General features: G+C 37.0%; 1 protein-coding gene across 1 annotated transcript in view; it reads left to right on the plus strand.

Moving 5' to 3' along the window:
* KIF17 (kinesin family member 17) overlaps positions 1-20,010 on the plus strand; it is a 53,270-nt gene that overhangs the window by 22,062 nt on the left and 11,198 nt on the right. The window contains exons 5-10 of the mRNA XM_053689847.1: positions 14,729-14,918; positions 15,074-15,520; positions 16,893-16,981; positions 17,946-18,093; positions 18,755-18,804; positions 19,508-19,653. Of these exons, the coding sequence (XP_053545822.1) occupies positions 14,729-14,918; positions 15,074-15,520; positions 16,893-16,981; positions 17,946-18,093; positions 18,755-18,804; positions 19,508-19,653 (1,070 nt within the window). The remainder of the gene's footprint in view (positions 1-14,728; positions 14,919-15,073; positions 15,521-16,892; positions 16,982-17,945; positions 18,094-18,754; positions 18,805-19,507; positions 19,654-20,010) is intronic.

Consider the following 20,010-nt stretch of genomic DNA (forward strand, 5'->3'; position numbering starts at 1 on the left):
GTACTATGTGTGACATATGGGCGCACGGTTATATAGTCTGATTGTACTATGTGTGACATATAGGCGCACGGTTATATAGTCTGATTGTACTATGTGTGACATATAGGCGCACGGTTATATAGTCTGATTGTACTATGTGTGACATATGGGCGCACGGTTATATAGTCTGATTGTACTATGTGTGACATATAGGCGCACGGTTATATAGTCTGATTGTACTATGTGTGACATATAGGCGCACGGTTATATAGTCTGATTGTACTATGTGTGAAATATAGGCACACGGTTATATAGTCTGATTGTACTATGTGTGACATATGGGCGCACGGTTATATAGTCTGATTGTACTATGTGTGAAATATAGGCACACGGTTATATAGTCTGATTGTACTATGTGTGACATATGGGCACACGGTTATATAGTCTGATTGTACTATGTGTGACATATAGGCGCACGGTTATATAGTCTGATTGTACTATGTGTGACATATGGGCGCACGGTTATATAGTCTGATTGTACTATGTGTGACATATAGGCGCACGGTTATATAGTCTGATTGTACTATGTGTGACATATAGGCGCACGGTTATATAGTCTGATTGTACTATGTGTGACATATGGGCGCACGGTTATATAGTCTGATTGTACTATGTGTGACATATAGGCGCACGGTTATATAGTCTGATTGTACTATGTGTGACATATAGGCGCACGGTTATATAGTCTGATTGTACTATGTGTGAAATATAGGCACACGGTTATATAGTCTGATTGTACTATGTGTGACATATGGGCACACGGTTATATAGTCTGATTGTACTATGTGTGACATATAGGCGCACAGTTATATAGTCTGATTGTACTGTGTGTGACATATGGGCGCACGGTTATATAGTCTGATTGTACTATGTGTGACATATAGGCGCACGGTTATATAGTCTGATTGTACTATGTGTGACATATAGGCGCACGGTTATATAGTCTGATTGTACTATGTGTGACATATAGGCGCACGGTTATATAGTCTGATTGTACTATGTGCGACATATGGGCGCACGGTTATATAGTCTGATTGTACTATGTGTGACATATAGGCGCACGGTTATATAGTCTGATTGTACTATGTGTGACATATAGGCGCACGGTTATATAGTCTGATTGTACTATGTGTGACATATGGGCGCACGGTCACATCTGTAACATAAATGCATCCAAAAAAATGCAACTTTTAATAAGTTTCAGATTCAGCTGTGAATGGGCAGTTTTATAAATGCACTGCATATATCAGCAATGAAGTACTTTACTATAAAAGGTCTGCATACAAAATAAATATTCTAATATGATTTAAAGGCACATAAACGGTTATCTTGTGTTAGAGCATTTTTTAGTGCAATAATTGCTTAAACAGAACTATTAACCCCTCACATATTTAAAGCTTCTGACTGGCAATGCACCACTGGCCCTAAGGCAAACACAACCACTGAGCCAGCTAGGGACAGTATATGTGCATAGCAGCCAATCACATTTTCTCTCCTTTGCAGGATTTATGTTCAAGCAGTAGTGTGATAATAAAATATAATAAAGTTCCCTAGCACATTAAGAACATTTTTTTGTCTTTAATTTTTTTTAGTCCCTTTAATAAACAAGCCCCATGTCACACAGTATGGTGCAGGAGGGAAGATGTTAAAGTTTCATCTGGGATAGAGTTTCTTTTGCACTAACAGTTTCTTTAGGCGGGGAGGGGGTTGCTTTGTTCTACAAGCTCAGTGACTTAAGTTTCCAGGACAACGGCAGGCACTATGGCTGCTTAATGCTTTACTGTAGTAGTTATAGCAACACACTGACAACCAGTTCCTCTGCCGTCCTTCACACAAACTGCCATCCTTTTATTCCACATGTAGACAAAGTCCAGAAGCAATCTTATCCTCTAATACACGGTTCTTCAAACCATGGGTCAGGGCCCATTACTGGGTCGCAACACCATGTTTACTGGGTCACGGCTTGTTTGTGTGTTATATGAAAGTGTGTGTGTTTTCTATGAGAGTGTGTGTGTGTTTCTATAAGTGTTATATGAGTGTGTGTATGAGAGTGTGTGTGGTGTGTGTGTTATATGAGAGTGTTTTGTTTGTGTGTTGCATGAGAGTGTGTGTTTTGTATGAGTGTTATATGAGAGTGTGTGTTGTGTTTGTGTTGTATGAGAGTGTGTGTGTGTTGTATGAGAGGGTGTGTGTTATATGAAAGTGTGTTGCATGAGAGTGTGTGTTTTGTATGAGTGTTATATGAGAGTGTGTGTTGTGTTTGTGTTGTATGAGAGTGTGTGTGTGTTGTATGAGAGGGTGTGTGTTATATGAAAGTGTGTTATATGAGAGTGTGTGTGTGTTGTATGAGAGGGTGTGTGTTATATGAAAGTGTGTTGCATGAGAGTGTGTGTTTTGTATGAGTGTTATATGAGAGTGTGTGTTGTGTTTGTGTTGTATGAGAGTGTGTGTTGTATGAGAGTGTGTGTGGTGTGTGTTATATGAAAGTGTGTTGCATGAGACTGTGTGTTGTATGAGTGTGTGTGGTGTGTGTGTTATATGAAAGTGTGTTGCATGAGAGTGTGTGTTGTATGAGTGTGTGTGTGGTGTGTGTGTTATATGAGAGTGTGTTTTGTGTGTGTGTGTTATATGAGAGTGTGTGTTGTGTGTATGTTGTATGTCGTATTAGTGTGTGTATGGGTTATATGAGAGTGTGTGTTGTGTGTATGTCGTATTAGTGTGTGTATGGGTTATATGAGAGTGTGTGTTGTGTGTATGTCATATTAGTGTGTGTATGTGTTATATGAGAGCGTGTGGTATGAGAGTGTGTGTTGTGTGTATGTCATATTAGTGTGTGTATGGGTTATATGAGAGTGTGTGTTGTGTGTATGTCATATTAGTGTGTGTATGTGTTATATGAGAGCGTGTGGTATGAGAGTGTGTGTTGTGTGTATGTCATATTAGTGTGTGTATGTGTTATATGAGAGTGTGTGTTGTGTGTATGTTGTATGATAGAGTGTGTGTGTTATTATCTTTTACAACCCTTTGAAGTTCAACTAAAATCAGGAATTAAGTACGCACACATTTTAGTCACTATGCCAAAAACTGCAGCTATCTTATATATTAAACTTAAGCTGGAGAAGGATCATAGGCAAGCCACTTATATAAATGTTTGTTACAGCACTTAACTACACATGATGTGTGCAATATACCTTATCTGACCCTTACGTTAATTAATATATATTTTAAAAGAGTGCTGTGGTCCCTGTCTTGTTGTGATACGCACACTAGCGTATCTTTCTCTCTCTTAAGTGATTGTATCTTGTATATTACTTCAGAAATTTTCAGACCAAGCTTAAAATTAGGGTTGTGAAGGTATGTAGTATGATGGCCCTGGGTTTTGGGAAAAAATGTTTGAAGAACCCTGATTTAGTAAACACATATACCAATGTACTTAAAATCGTATGTGACATATGATTCTCCTGGTGTACACAATGCTGGGCCAAATTCACTAAACATCCTTTCCAGCTTCCCTAGACACCATGTTATTGAAAGAGTTGCCTGTAATAACATATGGACTGGTAAAGTTGGAGAGAACTTTATTACATATTACCCACTGTTGTCCAAATAAGGACCATATGCCCCAGGGTCTCATGAATTCTGTGATAGTGTATCATTCTGTGGAAAAGAGAAATAAGACAGAGGTAGAGTCGTATGTAGCAGGTGTATGGTTCTGGAGAAGAATTGTGTTTTACTTTATGTAGTGATCTGGAGTTGCTGCTAGAAAAGAATTCTCAGAATTTAAGGAGACATTACAGTACTAGATGCAACTTCAACAAAATGTTGAGTATGAGCATCATGTTTTGTTTTTCCTCCTGTCCACAGCTTTTTTCTGAGCCATTCTTTTATTTTAACCCTTTACAGGTGCCGGTTGGTGGAGCTTTGCATTTTTATACTGGGCTTTGCCATCTTGGAGCTTGTGTACTCTTGTATTCGGTGACAGAAATGGTGAACATTCAAAGATCAGTGATGTTGCTGACTTTTTTAAAGCTGTGTCATGCACTTTGGGTAGTGCATCTAATTAATTTCTGTAGAATACCACATGAATAATATAGAATAATGCAGCCACTGCGGAGGAAATATAAAGCTCCCGCCCTGGATCATGTGCACTAACCCAAAAATGCACAATACAGCTGTCAAAAAAACAGTAATGTCATTGATGATGTGTACCGCTTCTGTTACAGTGTGCAAGAACAGATATACAATATAATGGTATGGTAGACCAAGTGCTAGTGGGTACACCTTAAGCTCTCTTGCAAAAGTCCCCTAGTGGACTTTGATAAACGGAAAAAAGATGGATTGAGGAAGTGAGCGCTAAACGCAAAAAGGCTCAGGTAGATGCAATAAAGGATACAATACAATGTACCGGTATGTTAAAAAGCTTCATGGATCCATGATAAACATATAAACAATGAATTGGATACAATCCAATGTAAAAATGGCAATATAATGGTGTACACAAATGTTACACTACGTGACAATAATAGATATGTAGATATTTGACATACAGTATAATAGCTATATAAAAAGATTCCAAAAAGTGTAGGAGATGTTCCTAAAGGTGACTACAAGAGGGAAGTTTGGGAAACTCTTCCCTCATGGGTGGTGAAACTAAACAATGTTGCAAGTAATGGAAAAGGTCTTCCTTGATGGTGTTAATTCCCTGTATTTGTGTTACACATCCAAAATAAAGTGTCCAATGGAAAATTAATTCAAAGTGTCCGGTAAAAATTTTCTCATTCAAAGTGTCCAATTAAAAAGTTTTTTAAAAAGTTTCAGAAAAATCTCAAAAAATTCCACAGAATTCCAAAAAATGTAAAAATAAAAAAAAATCAATGTGAATATAAGAAAAATCGATTAGTGGTAACAACAGTGTACTGATGTGTCTTCAAAAAATAAAATCATAAAAATAGTGGAAATATCATTGTAAACAAAGGCTTTGTGAAGTGCTGTAGAAGAAAAATTCTGCATATAAAATCTCCAAAAGAGTGAATAAATGTACAAAAAACAACAAGAATGATGATACTAGATGAAGTAGTGAGGTTCTAAGTAGAAGGATGATAATATAAAGTGTGTATCTAAAGGCTATTGAACTGGAATCTTTATTTCTTAAAGGGTGCCAGCATGAGGCCAAAAAAGCCAAAAGGAAGATTATATATATAAAATCCTAAACCTGTTGAAAAACAGAAAATAATATAGTGCAATAAAGTTAAAAACTCCTTATAAGATATTAAAATTAGGCTCACCAGTAGTATGTCGACGCGTTTCAGCCTTTCCCAGGCCTTTCTCAAGACTATACCACTGTGTATGTACTGGGAGCTTATATAGGTGGACAGCAGCCTGTGGTACAATCTGAGTACCGGACATTGATATGAATGTATAATAAACAGTGTAATGGACGTGTATGGAGATCAATAGTCTGTTTGATTATATTTCCAGAGTAATAGATGTTTTACAAGCCTTTCATTTTAATCTCTATGAAGGCTTGTAATGACTGGTATGTATCGTGTTTTTTATTTCTGGAGTGGATCAAATCTTCTCAAAAGGATATTTGAACTTACAGGGTACGTCTTGCACAAACTGGTCTTTAAAGACCAGCGACGTACCCTGTACGACGTTGGGGATTAAAGCGGCTGGAAGCGATCCTGATCGCTTCCAGTTGCTTTCCGCTTATTGCAGTGATGCCTCGATATCGAGGCATCCTGCAATAACAGTTTTTCCCCATCCGATGCAGAGAGAGCCACTCTGTGGCCCTCTCTGCACCGTACATCGATGGCCGCAATCGTTGGTGGGTGGGAGCCGACGTGGGAGGCGGGTGGGGGGCCATCGATGGCTTGCTGTGTTCAGAGGTGGGCGGGATCGTGGGCGCGTGCACAGGGGAGGCGGGCGGGCGGGTGCACGGGGAGGGAGCGGGTGGGAACCATTACACTATGGAACAATTTGTTTAAATTTAGTGGGAGAAAAGGGGAATAAAAATTTTAATATTCATAATCAAAGTGATCTGGGAAGGGGTGGGGGTTTAGTCTTGGGGGGGGAAGCTACACTACAGAAAAGTGGGAAGAAAATTAAAAAATATATTTTTTTTTGTAAACTGGGTACTGGCAGACAGCTGCCAGAACCCAAGATGGCTCCCAATAATGTGGAGGGGGAGGGTTAGAGAGCTGTTTGGGGGGGATCAGGGAGGTTTGGGGCTAAGGGGGATCCTACACAGCAGCATATGTAAATATGCTAAGAAAATAATAAAAAATAAATAAAAGATAACATTTATTTTAGTACTGGCAGACTTACTGCCAGTACTTAAGATGGCGGGGGCATTTGTGGGGTGGGGGAGGGAAGAGAGCTGTTTGGGAGGGATCAGGGGGTCTGATGTGTCAGGTGGGAGGCTGATCTCTACACTAAAGCTAAAATTAACCCTGCAAGCTCCCTACAAGATCCCTAATTAACCCCTTCACTGCTAGACATAATACACGTGTGATGTGGAGCGGCATTTAGCAGCCTTCTAATTACCAAAAAGCATCACCAAAGCCATATATGTCTGCTATTTCTGAACAAAGGGGATCCCAGAGAAGCATTTACAATCATTTGTGCCATAATTGCACAAGCTGTTTGTAAATAATTTCAGTGAGAAACCTAAAATTTGCGAAAAATTTTACTTTTTTTTCAATTTGATCGCATTTGGCAGTGAAATGGTGGCATTAAATATAGCAAAATGGGCCTAGATCAATACTTTGGGTTGTCTACTACACTACACTAAAGCTAAACTTAACTCTACAAGCTCCCTACATGCTCCCTAATTAACCCCCTCACTGCTGGGCATAATACACGTTTGGTGCGCAGTGGCATTTAGCAGCCTTCTAATTACCAAAAAGCAACGCTAAAGTCATATAAGTCTGCTATTTCTGAACAAAGGGGATCCCAGAGAAGCATTTACAACCATTTGTGCCATAATTGCACAAGTTGTTTGTAAATAATTTCTGTAAGAAACCTAAAGTTTGTGAAAAAAATTGTGAAAAAGTGAACAATTTATATATATATTTATATATATTTATATATATATATACATGTCAAGGGATATTCAGGTATTCCTGACAGATATCAGGGTTCCAATGTAACTAGCGCTCATTTTGAAAAAAAGTGGTTTGGAAATAGCAAAGTGCTACTTGTATTTATTGCCCTATAACTTGCAAAAAAAGCAAAGAACATGTTAACATTGGGTATTTCTAAACTCAGAACAAACTTTAGAAACTATTTAGCATGGTTGTTTTTTGGTGGTTGTAGACGTGTAACAGATTTTGGGGGTCAAAGTTAGAAAAAGTGTGTTTTTTTCGATCTTTTCATCAAATTTTATAATATTTTTAATAGTAAATTATAAGATATGATGAAAATAATGGTATCTTTAGAAAGTCCATTTAGTGGCGAGAAAAACGGTATATAATATGTGTGCGTACAGTAAATGAGTAAGAGGAAAATTACAGCTAAACACAAACACCGCAGAAATGTAAAAATAGCCCTGGTCCTTAAGGGAAAGAAATTGAAAAATGGCCTTGTCCTTAAGGGGTTAATGTAAGGAAGGTAGACTTATACTCATGCTATACACAATAGTTAATGTGGGACTTGGAAAATGTATGAGAAACATAAATAAATGAATGAATAAAAAATGAAAGTGTATCTATTAGTAAAAGGTTGTATGTTAGTGATAATTCAAAGTGCATCTTCACAATGGTGTATAGTCTAAAAATTATGTATCTCTATGCACTTGTTCGTCTTATCACCTCGGGTCAGAATGAGAACTAGTGTGAAAACACATGTGATCAGTATGTGATCCTAATGTGAATTTTTGACCGATAGGTTTACTACTTTTTCAGGTACAGGAGATGTGAAAGATCTTCTTTGTGGTTTAATTCCTTTGAATAGAGACAGTCAAGTGTGAAGATCCATTTGGATTCATTTAAGAGTAGTCTATTCTCGTAATCGCCTCCTCTCCAATTCTTGTTCACCTTTTGTATTCGAAAGAATTTGAAGTCTTTACTATTACCACCATGTTTCGTAGAGAAGTGTCTGTACAGTGGGGTGTCAGTATTTTTCTTCTCAATACATAGTATATGCTCCCTGATTCGATCCTTGAGAGTTCCTGATGTCTGCCCCACGTATTGTAAGCTGCATGTACAATGGATCAGGTATATTACCCCCTTATCATGACACCTTATACATTCCTGAATTTTATGTTGGTCTCTCTTGTAATGTGAGGAAAATAGATTGGTTTTCAACCCACTTTTGCAGGCCTTACAGCTCGGGCAGGGAAAAAAAACTTTTATTGGTTTACCTTGCCAGTTCGTAAGATTTTGTCTCTTGTATCTCGGAATGCTTGGGGCTAACATGTTTTTCTGTATATGAACCTTGGCTGAGATGTCAATATTTCACCAATTACGTCATCGTCTTTAAGGAGTGGCCAATGTTTCTTAAATATTTTCTCTGTGTTTATTAGCACAATACTCTGCTATCATTGGCATGTCAATGGTGTTTTCCTCCAACCTCATTGTTGACTTGTCTTTGTTTTTGATGAGCTCGCTTCTGTCAATTTTCCTAGTTTCCTCGATTTTTTCGTCCAGGGTTTCTTTAGCATATCCTCTCTCTAGAAATAGTTGTTTTAGTATGATCGCTTGTTCCTCCCATTTCTCGGGGTTAGAACAATTTTTTCTCACCCTTAGCAATTGCCCCTTCGGGATATTCGCTTTCCAGATGGGGTGATGACAGCTTAGGCTGTGTATGTAATTGTTACAATCGACCTAGATGTTTTACAAGCCTTTCGTTTTAATCTCTATGAAGGCTTGTAATGACTCATGGTATACACAATAGTTAATGTGGGTACAGACTTGGAAAATTTATGAGAAACATAAACATAAATAAATGAATGAATAAAAAATGAAAGTGTATCCATTAGTAAAAGGTCGTATGTTAGTGATAATTCAAAGTGCATATTCACAATGGTGTATAGTCTAAAAATTATGTATCTCTATGCACTTATCCGTCTTATCACCTCGGGTCAGAATGAGAACTAGTGTGAAAACACATGTGATCAGTATGTGTATGTAATTATTACAATCAACCTCCTTAAAGAAGGTCGATGTCTCAATGTTACCCTCTACAATTGTGATTGTCAGGTCTAAGAAGTTGATCTTGTTATAGCTGTACTCGTATGTAAATTTTAGATCCATCGAGTTTTTGTTCATCACGTCGATGGTGTAGATTAGATCTGGGTAAATGGGAACAAATATTTTGGGACTCATGCCCAGCCAGCGCGGATCTGGTCCTATACTCAAGGTACATTGATGACATTCTTATAATCTGGAAGGGATCACTAGAGGATCTAATCTACACCATTGACGTGATGAACAAAAACTTGATGAATTTAAAATTTACGTTCGAGTACAGCTATAACAAGATCAACTTCTTAGACCTGACAATCACAATTGTAGACGGTAACATTGAGACATCGACCTTCTTTAAGGAGGTTGATTGTAACAATTACATACACATACTGATCACATGTGTTTTCACACTAGTTCTCATTCTGACCCGAGGTGATAAGACGGACAAGTGCATAGAGATACATAATTTTTAGACTATACACCATTGTGAATATGGACTTTGAATTATCACTAACATACGACCTTTTACTAATGGATACACTTTCATTTTTTATTAATTCATTTATTTATGTTTCTCATAAATTTTCCAAGTCTGTACCCACATTAACTATTGTGTATACCATGAGTTATTACAAGCCTTCATAGAGATTAAAACGAAAGGCTTGTAAAACATCTATTACTCTGGAAGTATAATCAAACAGACTATTGATCTCCATACACGTCCATTACACTGTTTATTATACATTCATATCAATGTCCGGTACTCAGATTGTGCCACAGGCTGCTGTCCACCTTAGCATCAGAGATTAATATACAATTTGGAACCCAATATTGAAGACCATATTATCTGACATTTATGGACTACACAGGCCGCTAGGTTTTAAGATACATATGTCTCTAAACATTGTTTCTAATTTTAATATTTTGGTTTCCCATTGTTTATAACTTGTTGATATATGTTTTTAATAATTTGGTATTGTTTGTATAATTTATATACCCATTATGTCCCTTTATATTCATCTTATTCTACCTCATTTAGCCCAAATTGTATGTTATACATACTGCACTGCTATTTAGCGTTTCACAAAATATTTATGTAGATAGTAATATATCATTTACATATACACTTCTTTAGTCATCTCCTCTCCTAACATCTATCACTTTCTTATTGTCTAATAAGACACCTTCATACACAACTGATCATCTTACCAGTATACACACACCCTGTATCCATCTATATAGCAGAGTTCTAGCAAGCTACTGATATTTATAGATACAACGATCCTACGCATGACTATGAATCCGTCTCAGAATAAACATCCGGTTGTACCGAAACCGGAAGTGATGTCACAAGTTCGAAACCAGAAATGACTTTGCGCTAAATACAGACAAAAAATAACAAAACAAACAGTAGATTGTCAAGCTTATTAGTGTCCCACATTGACTGACATAAAACTAAGATCACATATGGGACCATCAACCCTACAAACAGTCTTTATTACTTTATATATTACTTTATATATATTTTTAGAGGCAAATAATCTTCTTTTAATAGACATCAGTACAAACAGGAAGGGGGCGTTTCAAATAGTTTTGGCACCCAAACAGACACAATTGATCTGTGTTCTCACCCTATATAAGCTCCCAGTACATATACAGTGGTATAGTCTTGAGAAAGGCCTGGGAAAGGCCGAAACGTGTCGACATACTACTGGTGAGTCTAATTTTAATATGTTATAAGGAGTTTTTAACTTTATTGCACTATATTTTTTTCTGTTTTTCAACAGGTTTAGGATTATATATATATATATATATATATATATATAATCTTCTTTTTGGCTTTTTTTGGCCTCATGCTGGCACCCTTTAAGGAATCAAGATTCCAGTTCAATAGCTTTTAGATACACACTTTATATTATCATCCTTCTACTTAGAACCCCACTACTTCATCTGGTATCATCATTCTTGTTGTTTTTTGTACATTTATTCACTCTTTTGGAGATTTTATATGCAGAATTTTTCTTTTACAGCACTTCACAAAGCCTTTGTTTACAGTGATATTTCCACTATTTTTATCATTTTATTTTTTGAAGACACATCAGGATACTGTTGTTACCACTAATCGATTTTTCTTATATTCACATTGAATTTTTTTTAATTTTATTTATTTATTTTTACTTTATTTTTTTTAATTTTTTTTACATTTTTTGGAATTCTGTGGAATTTTTTGAGATTTTTCTGAAACTTTTAAAAAAACTTTTTTATTGGACACTTTGAATGAGAACATTTTTACCGGACACTTTGAATTAATTTTCCATTGGACACTTCAGGGAATACAGGGAATTAACACCATCAAGAAAGACCTTTTCCATTATTTGCAACATTTTTTAGTTTCACCACCCCTGGGGGGAGAGTTTCCCAAAACTTCCCTCTTGTAGTCACCTTTAGGAACATCTCCTACACTTTTTGGAATCTTTTTATATAGCTATTATACTGTATGTCAAATATCTACATATCTGTTATTGTCACGTAGTGTAACATTTGTGTACACCATTATATTGCCATTTTTACATTGTATTGTATCCAATTCATTGTTTATATGTTTATCATGGATCCATGAAGCTTTATAACATAAATTTTATTGTATCCTTTATTGCATCTACCTGAGCCTTTTTGCCTTTAGCGCTCACTTCCTCAATCCATTTTTTTACAGTGTGCAAGAACACTTGTGTCCAACATGGTGGCGCTCTGTATGAAGAGGTGGAGCTTGACCAACTAGCACCAGTAAGGGTTAAAATAGGAGATAGAAAGCTGCAACAGTAGGGAAACAATAGCATGGCGAGTACTGACTATAATAGTGTACTTGTGCCCAGCAGGTCACTTTCCCTTTACGGCTGATGCTAAAGTCAGTAGTAACTGAAGAGTAAAGGATGAAAATGGCATAAACATGAATACTAGCAGTTACATGGAACATGAGAGCAGATGTTGGCAAATGGCATCTATTAAGATCACACAGTACAAGTGTACTGAAACTTAAAGGGATATGAAACCCATTTTTTTTTCTTTCATGATCCAGATAGAGCCTTTCCAATTTACGTCTATCTAATTTGCTTTGTTCTCTTGGTATCCTTAAATGAAAAGTATACCTAGGTAGGCTCAGGAGCTGCTGATTGGTGGCTGCACATATACGCCTCATGTTATTGGCTCACCTGATATGTTCATCTCACTCCCAGTAGTGCATTATTGCTCCATCAACAAAGGTTACCAAGAGAATAATCAAATTAGATAAAATAAGTAAATTTGCTTTATCATGAAAGAAATCATTTGGGTTTCATGTCCCTTTAAAGGAAAAGATGGTGCTATGTGTTCAGGCATATGTTGTATATATGCTACAGTCACCAAGTGTAACCTCATTAAATCACAACTTTGACTGTGTTCAAATCACTTGCAGGGGTTAAACTCATATATATATATAATGGTGAGATGCAAAGTGTTAAGCTATTCTGCTAGAGTTAAGCGAAATTGGCTTCCATTTTTCACCTAGTTCTTCTCCCTCATTCTAGTTTACAACTACACAAAAAAATTGTAAGTTCTTAATCTTAAGAGATAGTAAATTCAAAATGAAATGGAGGTGCATAAAATGTATTTAGTGGTTAGTGTCGCTTTTTATTAGTATGAAGTGCTTGTCAGCCAATGAGCATTAGTATGAAGAGCCTGTCAGCCATTGAGCATTAGTATGAAGTGCTTGTCAGCCAATAAGCATTAGTATGAAGAGCTTGTCAGCCAATGAGCATTAGTATGAAGTGCTTGTCAGCCAATGAGCATTAGTATGAAGAGCCTGTCAGCCAATGAGCATTAGTATGAAGTGCTTGTCAGCCAATAAGCATTAGTATGATGAGTCTGTCAGCCAATAAGCATTAGTATGAAGAGCCTGTCAGCCAATGAGCATTAGTATGAAGAGCCTATCAGTCAATGAGCATTAGTATGAAGTGCTTGTCAGCCAATAAGCATTAGTATGAAGTGCTTGTCAGCCAATGACTATTAGTATGAAGTGCTTGTCAGCCAATGACTATTAGTATGAAGTGCTTGTCAGCCAATGAGTATTAGTATGAAGAGCCTGTCAGCCAATGAGCATTAGTATGAAGAGCCTGTCAGCCAATGAGCATTAGTATGAAGTGCATGTCAGCCAATGAGCATTAGTATGAAGTGCATGTCAGCCAATAAGCATTAGTATGAAGTGCTTGTCAGCCAATGAGCATTAGTATGAAGTGCTTGTCAGCCAATGAGTATTAGTATGAAGTACTTGTCAGCCAATGAGCATTAGTATGAAGTGCTTGTCAGCCAATGAGCATTAGTATGAAGTGCTTGTCAGCCAATGAGCATTAGTATGAAGAGCCTGTCAGCCAATGAGCATTAGTATGAAGTGCTTGTCAGCCAATAAGCATTAGTATGATGAGTCTGTCAGCCAATAAGCATTAGTATGAAGAGCCTGTCAGCCAATGAGCATTAGTATGAAGAGCCTATCAGTCAATGAGCATTAGTATGAAGTGCTTGTCAGCCAATAAGCATTAGTATGAAGTGCTTGTCAGCCAATGACTATTAGTATGAAGTGCTTGTCAGCCAATGACTATTAGTATGAAGTGCTTGTCAGCCAATGAGTATTAGTATGAAGAGCCTGTCAGCCAATGAGCATTAGTATGAAGAGCCTGTCAGCCAATGAGCATTAGTATGAAGTGCATGTCAGCCAATGAGCATTAGTATGAAGTGCATGTCAGCCAATAAGCATTAGTATGAAGTGCTTGTCAGCCAATGAGTATTAGTATGAAGTACTTGTCAGCCAATGAGCATTAGTATGAAGTGCTTGTCAGCCAATGATCATTAGTATGAAGTGCTTGTCAGCCAATGAGTATTAGTATGAAGTGCTTGTCAGCCAATGAGCATTAGTATGAAGAGCCTGTCAGCCAATGAGCATTAGTATGAAGTGCTTGTCAGCCAATGAGCATTAGTATGAAGTGCATGTCAGCCAATAAGCATTAGTATGAAGTGCTTGTCAGCCAATGAGCATTAGTATGAAGTGCTTGTCAGCCAATGAGTATTAGTATGAAGTGCTTGTCAGCCAATGAATAGTAGAAGGAGGTACGCAACCGATACAGCTACATCCATTTAAATTTATAAAGCTTTTCCTTCACTTGTTTTAATGTAAGTTAACAGGTTCTATTTCATATGGATGACAATTTTTTTTCATAGTGTCATTATAAATAGATTAAATATTCATCCTTTTACATAAGTTTATATCTAAAATATTCATAGTCAACATGATTATTTTTTCTTATGATTTTATTGATTCTACCACATAAAATGAGTTGTAAAGTTGAACCAATTAAGCTGTAGATTTGAGTGGGAGCTGAAAACAGTCTTCAAAAGTAACTCGACCAGTGCAAAATGAAAATCCAACAGAAATCATGAAGATGTTCCCATTGATTGCTCTGTGTTTTTTTCAGCTAAAGGAGCACCCAGAGAAAGGCGTGTATGTGAAAGCTTTGTCACAGCACACCGTGCATAGTGTCACTGAGTGTGAGAAAATAATGGAGACAGGCTGGAGAAACAGATCTGTGGGATATACCTTGATGAACAAAGACTCCTCTCGTTCACACTCCATCTTCATCATCAACATAGAAATGTGTACCACTGGTATGTTTGGCCAAGACAACAAAGACTGCAGTCAGTGGTCATTTCAAGTAGTAGCTAACTTGTTGAGCATAGTTATATCAGTTATAGAACATATTGGTTATCTTCCAAATGATACAGTTCCACAATTATCCAAAATAATATCTCTTTTTAAATAGATGAAAATGGGAAAGATCACCTGCGGGCTGGGAAGCTCAACTTGGTTGATCTAGCCGGCAGCGAGAGGCAGTCTAAAACTGGAGCAACAGGAGATCGTCTGAAAGAGGCCACCAAAATAAATCTATCCCTCTCAGCACTGGGTAATGTTATTTCTGCTCTAGTGGATGGAAAATCCAAACACATCCCTTACAGAGACTCCAAGCTGACCCGTCTTCTCCAAGACTCACTTGGAGGGAACACCAAAACTCTCATGGTGGCATGCCTATCCCCTGCTGACAACAACTATGACGAGACCCTCAGCACCCTGCGATATGCTAACCGAGCCAAGAACATCAAGAACAAACCACGTATCAATGAGGATCCAAAGGATGCCCTCCTGAGGGAGTACCAGGAGGAGATTAAGAAGCTGAAGGCCCTGCTGACTTCACAAGCTGAAGACCTGCCAGGTAAAGCACAATCTCCATATTGCTTACGCTCACATGCGCACACAATCTCACACATGCACACACGCTAACATGTAAATACACACTGATACTGTGCCATTCACTTACACTGTCAGTATCTTGTCTATTCTGTGTCGGGCTAGAGCTGATCAAATAGAGATCTTACAGTTTAAACATTTTGATTAGAAGCATTTTTGCCTTATACACACAAAAGTGCAAGCTCAGAGTTAATAATAAAGAAAACAAAATTAAACTAAGCAGCCTTTATTAACAGCAAGTTGCTTGCAGACTTAAAGGGACTTGAAACCCAATGTTTTTCTTTCAGGATTTAGAAAGAGCATGTTATTTTAAACAACTTTCCAATTTACTTCTATTATCTAATTTCTTTTTATTCTCCTTTGTTTAAAAGCATATCTAGATAGGCTCAATAGCTGGTGATTGGTAGCTGCACACAAATACCTCCTGTGATTGGCTCACCCGTGTGCATTACTATTTTTTCAACAAAGATTATCTACAGAATTAAACAAATTAGATAATAGCAGTAAGTTGGAATGTTGTTTAAAATTGTATTCTCTATCTGAACCACGAAAGAAAAGTTTTGGGTTTCATGTCCCTTTAAAAAAACAAAAACAAAAAAAAAAACATTATGGGCTCTGTACATTAGTTTGTTTTGAAATGTGACTTTCAGATTTCCATTTTTTTAAAGATCAATTTGCAATTTAGATTTAGTATTTTTTCATTACATTTTACACACTTGTCTAATAGAAACGTACATCCTGGTAAACTAATGTGACAAGTAAAAAACATCTAAATAGCCATGTTGTCACCACACAAGCACATGGCTACTGTAAATGGAGCTAACAATGATTTTGTTATAGAGCATGCGTTAACATAAAGGAATATTGCAATTACATTTGTATGTCCTGCAAAACCACCCTGATACTGACAAAATAAATAGAAATATGATATTGTGATTAGAAATAGTAATTGTATAAAATATGAAGAAACCCCCCCCCCCCCACAAAAAAAATAGAATATTAAAACATATTAATGTGTCTCACTCACAGATAATTGCATAAATTCCCAGAATGTTCTCTGACTCCTCAATTGACACTAAAAAGGCCAGTGAGGATGAGGCATTGTCATGTTTTAGTAGTTTTTGTGTGTGCCCAATATACTGGCTTATACAAATGTAGCAAGTAATCAGATTTGTATTACACTGCAGCACATTTATTGTAGCAAGTAAGGGTCACAAGTTTTTTTGTGAATAAGTCAGTGGTTGCGATAAGCACTAGGTATTTTTCAAACAGCTCATCCTGGCTGTAATAATGTTTGTGTTTATATAATTGGTTAATTTTGGTTTCTTTCTCTGTAGCATTTGATAGATTGTCAATAAAAGAAACACAGCCCCAAGTAAATGCCAATGAAATTGATGCAGAGACTGAAAAACAAATGATCAGGCGGGTAAGTCCACGGAACACTAGAAGACATCATGCCATGTTGCAGACATCTCACCCACTACTCAGTACATTGCTGTTACCTATACAAAGATTGGCCTCTCTGCATATGGACCTGATGGCTAAATCATGTCTTCTATTCTTTGTTAGTATTATGATACCGATGCAGCTGTATTGGTTTTATCAATGGTGGATAAGGAAGTCCTTATTGTTATGATTAGCTCACAGCAGTATAATATTGCAAGATGCAGGGGGTTGTTTCTTAAAGGAGAGAACATTTGCAATACTAAGTTTAGAGCCCACAGATATCATTTTTGGCTTCCTAATAATTGGTTTTTTTTTTAAAGATGTCATTAAAGTATTTTTTTTGTGTGCATAATTTATAAAGCAATTAAATGATGCATTGCAAAATATATATATATATATAGATGTTTTTGATTAATTTAAAACTGTCCTTCCCCCGCCGTCGCAAGTCTCTTCTTACGTCACCAATAAAGAATCCGGCTTCCTCCAATCACGGTGTGGCCTCAGGCAATGTTTGCTCTGTGGGGGAAAAGCCATGATTGGAGGTAGCTGGATTCGTTATTGGTGACGTATGAAGAGACTTGCGACGGTTGGGGGAAGCGCTGGAGCGGCTGTCAGAATAAAAGGTAAGTATTTAAATAAATAGTAAAATCCTTTTTAAAATGACAAATAATACATAATGGGTGTTTTATTAAGTATTACTGCTTTTATATTACAACAATGTAACAGACTTTTTTATATACCTTTTAAGTATAGTTGTGAACATATAATATGGATTGGAAATCCTTATCAAAATGAACAAACCTATCTACACTCAGACAGCTGTTTCAGCTTTCTGGGCACAGTCATCTTGAAAATGACAGTTATCTGTTTTTGCTACAAACAATTTTAATTTAAAGTAATTGTTGCAATTTATATTTAAAGCTTACAATTGTCTTTATTGACAGGAATATGAGGAGAAGTTTGCCCGACTGAAGGCAGACTATGAGGAAGAACAGAAATCTCGGGTCCGATTGGAGGAGGATATAAACAATTTACGTAACTCTTATGACCTCCATCTGAGTACTCTGGAAGAGGATCTTAAGAAAAAAGCAGGTGGGTCTTTGGTTAGGACTTCAGTGTTTATAACTCAATGTCTGACATAGATATGAGACTACATATTGACGTACATTTGTGAGGCTAGCTAGGGACCAAGTACTAGCATCCTCTCTCAGTGGAGCAGCTATCAATGCCCAGTTTTCACCCCAGAAAACAAATACTGTACTCACTCTTCACTTGACTTTGTTCTGTAATCCAGTCTCTCTTACACATACACAGCAGTTTAAACCCCTTTTGCTTTGTATCCAATAGACACATGTAAAGTATCCTAGCCCTTTTGAGAACTTGTAAACCACATTTCCATTTGAACGTAACTAGTCACCTATTACTGCCGTAGTGGGTAATGCTATACAATCGAAATTGAGAGAAGGGGCATAAAAGAGGGTGTGCAAGAAAAGTGAACCATGAGTTGTAAGGGAATATGGAGAAACGAATAGGGTTGTGAGGTTAGTATGCAAGCTTTCCTCCAAAACAACTTGTGGCTTTAGTATTGAAGAGTGCTTTGTGGTGTCTGTGAGCTGAGGATGTTTCTAAAGAAACAATCTAAAACAAAATAAATATTTGCTCATTTGTAATTGTGCACTAATTGCATGTCCCCCCCCCCCCCCAAAAAAAAGACTTATGGTTAAAAATTAAAATTGTCTTTTTTTGTTTCCAGTTGCTGTCATTCCAGGTTCATCAGATCCAGATGAAACGCCATTACTCCAGGTACACATACAGTGCTATTCTCTTTGCTGTGACAGGAGGGCAGCAGTATATTTATTCCACCTTTTTTTGTGGAGGGCAAGTTTCTTGGGTACCATATACTGGCAGGAGCTGCACGCAGCCTTTTTGCAGACCATGGCCTTGCAGTGCTATTGCTAACAATAGTAATCTTAGCTAATAAATTGGTTTTAAGTGGTGGGATTTCTGTTACATACATGGTCTCTACTTGCCTAAGATAATTTGCTCTTTTATGATACATTAAAATGTATTTAGAATATCTTAAACATTGTTGTGAGTATAAACCTCCCCCAACAATGCTATTGACTCAGATGTAAAAAAAACAAAAAACATCCAAGCATTTTTTTCACCCATATTCCTACATAAAACTGTGGAATTATAACTGTATGCATCTTTAGTTTATTGTTTAGCAAAATAATGAGTAAACGTTTGAGAAGCAAATTTTGATGTATAACATTGATCTAGACATACTGATCAAAGCTCCAGTTAAGAATTATACAAATGTGTGTATTAAACAAGGTAAGCTTACTGGTAGGCTACATATGTATTTGTGCAACATCATGTACACAACGTATCTCCATAACAAAACCACTCAGAAGCAAAGTAAAAAGCGTGAAACATACAATAGTATTTGTATTTAAGGAACCAGAAGGTAGGGCTAATGATCTTTTCCTTTCCTTTTTTGCAGCCAGAAACTACACAACCACAGACAGCAGTGCATTTGCGAAGTATAAAACGGGAGACTAATGGGACTGATTTTGTTCCTGAAGAACTGGGTGTTGCTGAGGAGGCTGCTACCTCAAGGACTGACAGCCCCCAGCAAGTCCTTGCCAGGTCAGCTACAATTACACCTTGCTGATATATATCTCATAAACACAATGACACAAAGTGACTTTGTTTTATGGTTAAATAGCCTTATGAAACTTGACGGTTAGTCGCCCAGCTTCACTAAGAAGTAATGACCTTTCCAGTCCCTATGTAACCTTTAACTAAAGATCCTTCATCTCACCATTGTTTAGTGGATAGGCTCTAAAAATTAAATAAAAAACTGTCAGACTCGAAAGGACATTGCAGTTTTATTGGATCTAAGATAGTGTATCTTCTGCAGTGAACATTCTTATAAAACCTCCCCTTGGCAGTGCTTGATGTGGAACCCTCTAGGTCTAGGAAGACAAAAAGCTTTCACGTTGT

This window comes from Bombina bombina, chromosome 8 (genome assembly GCF_027579735.1).
Source record: "Bombina bombina isolate aBomBom1 chromosome 8, aBomBom1.pri, whole genome shotgun sequence".
Classification (NCBI taxonomy): domain Eukaryota; kingdom Metazoa; phylum Chordata; class Amphibia; order Anura; family Bombinatoridae; genus Bombina; species Bombina bombina.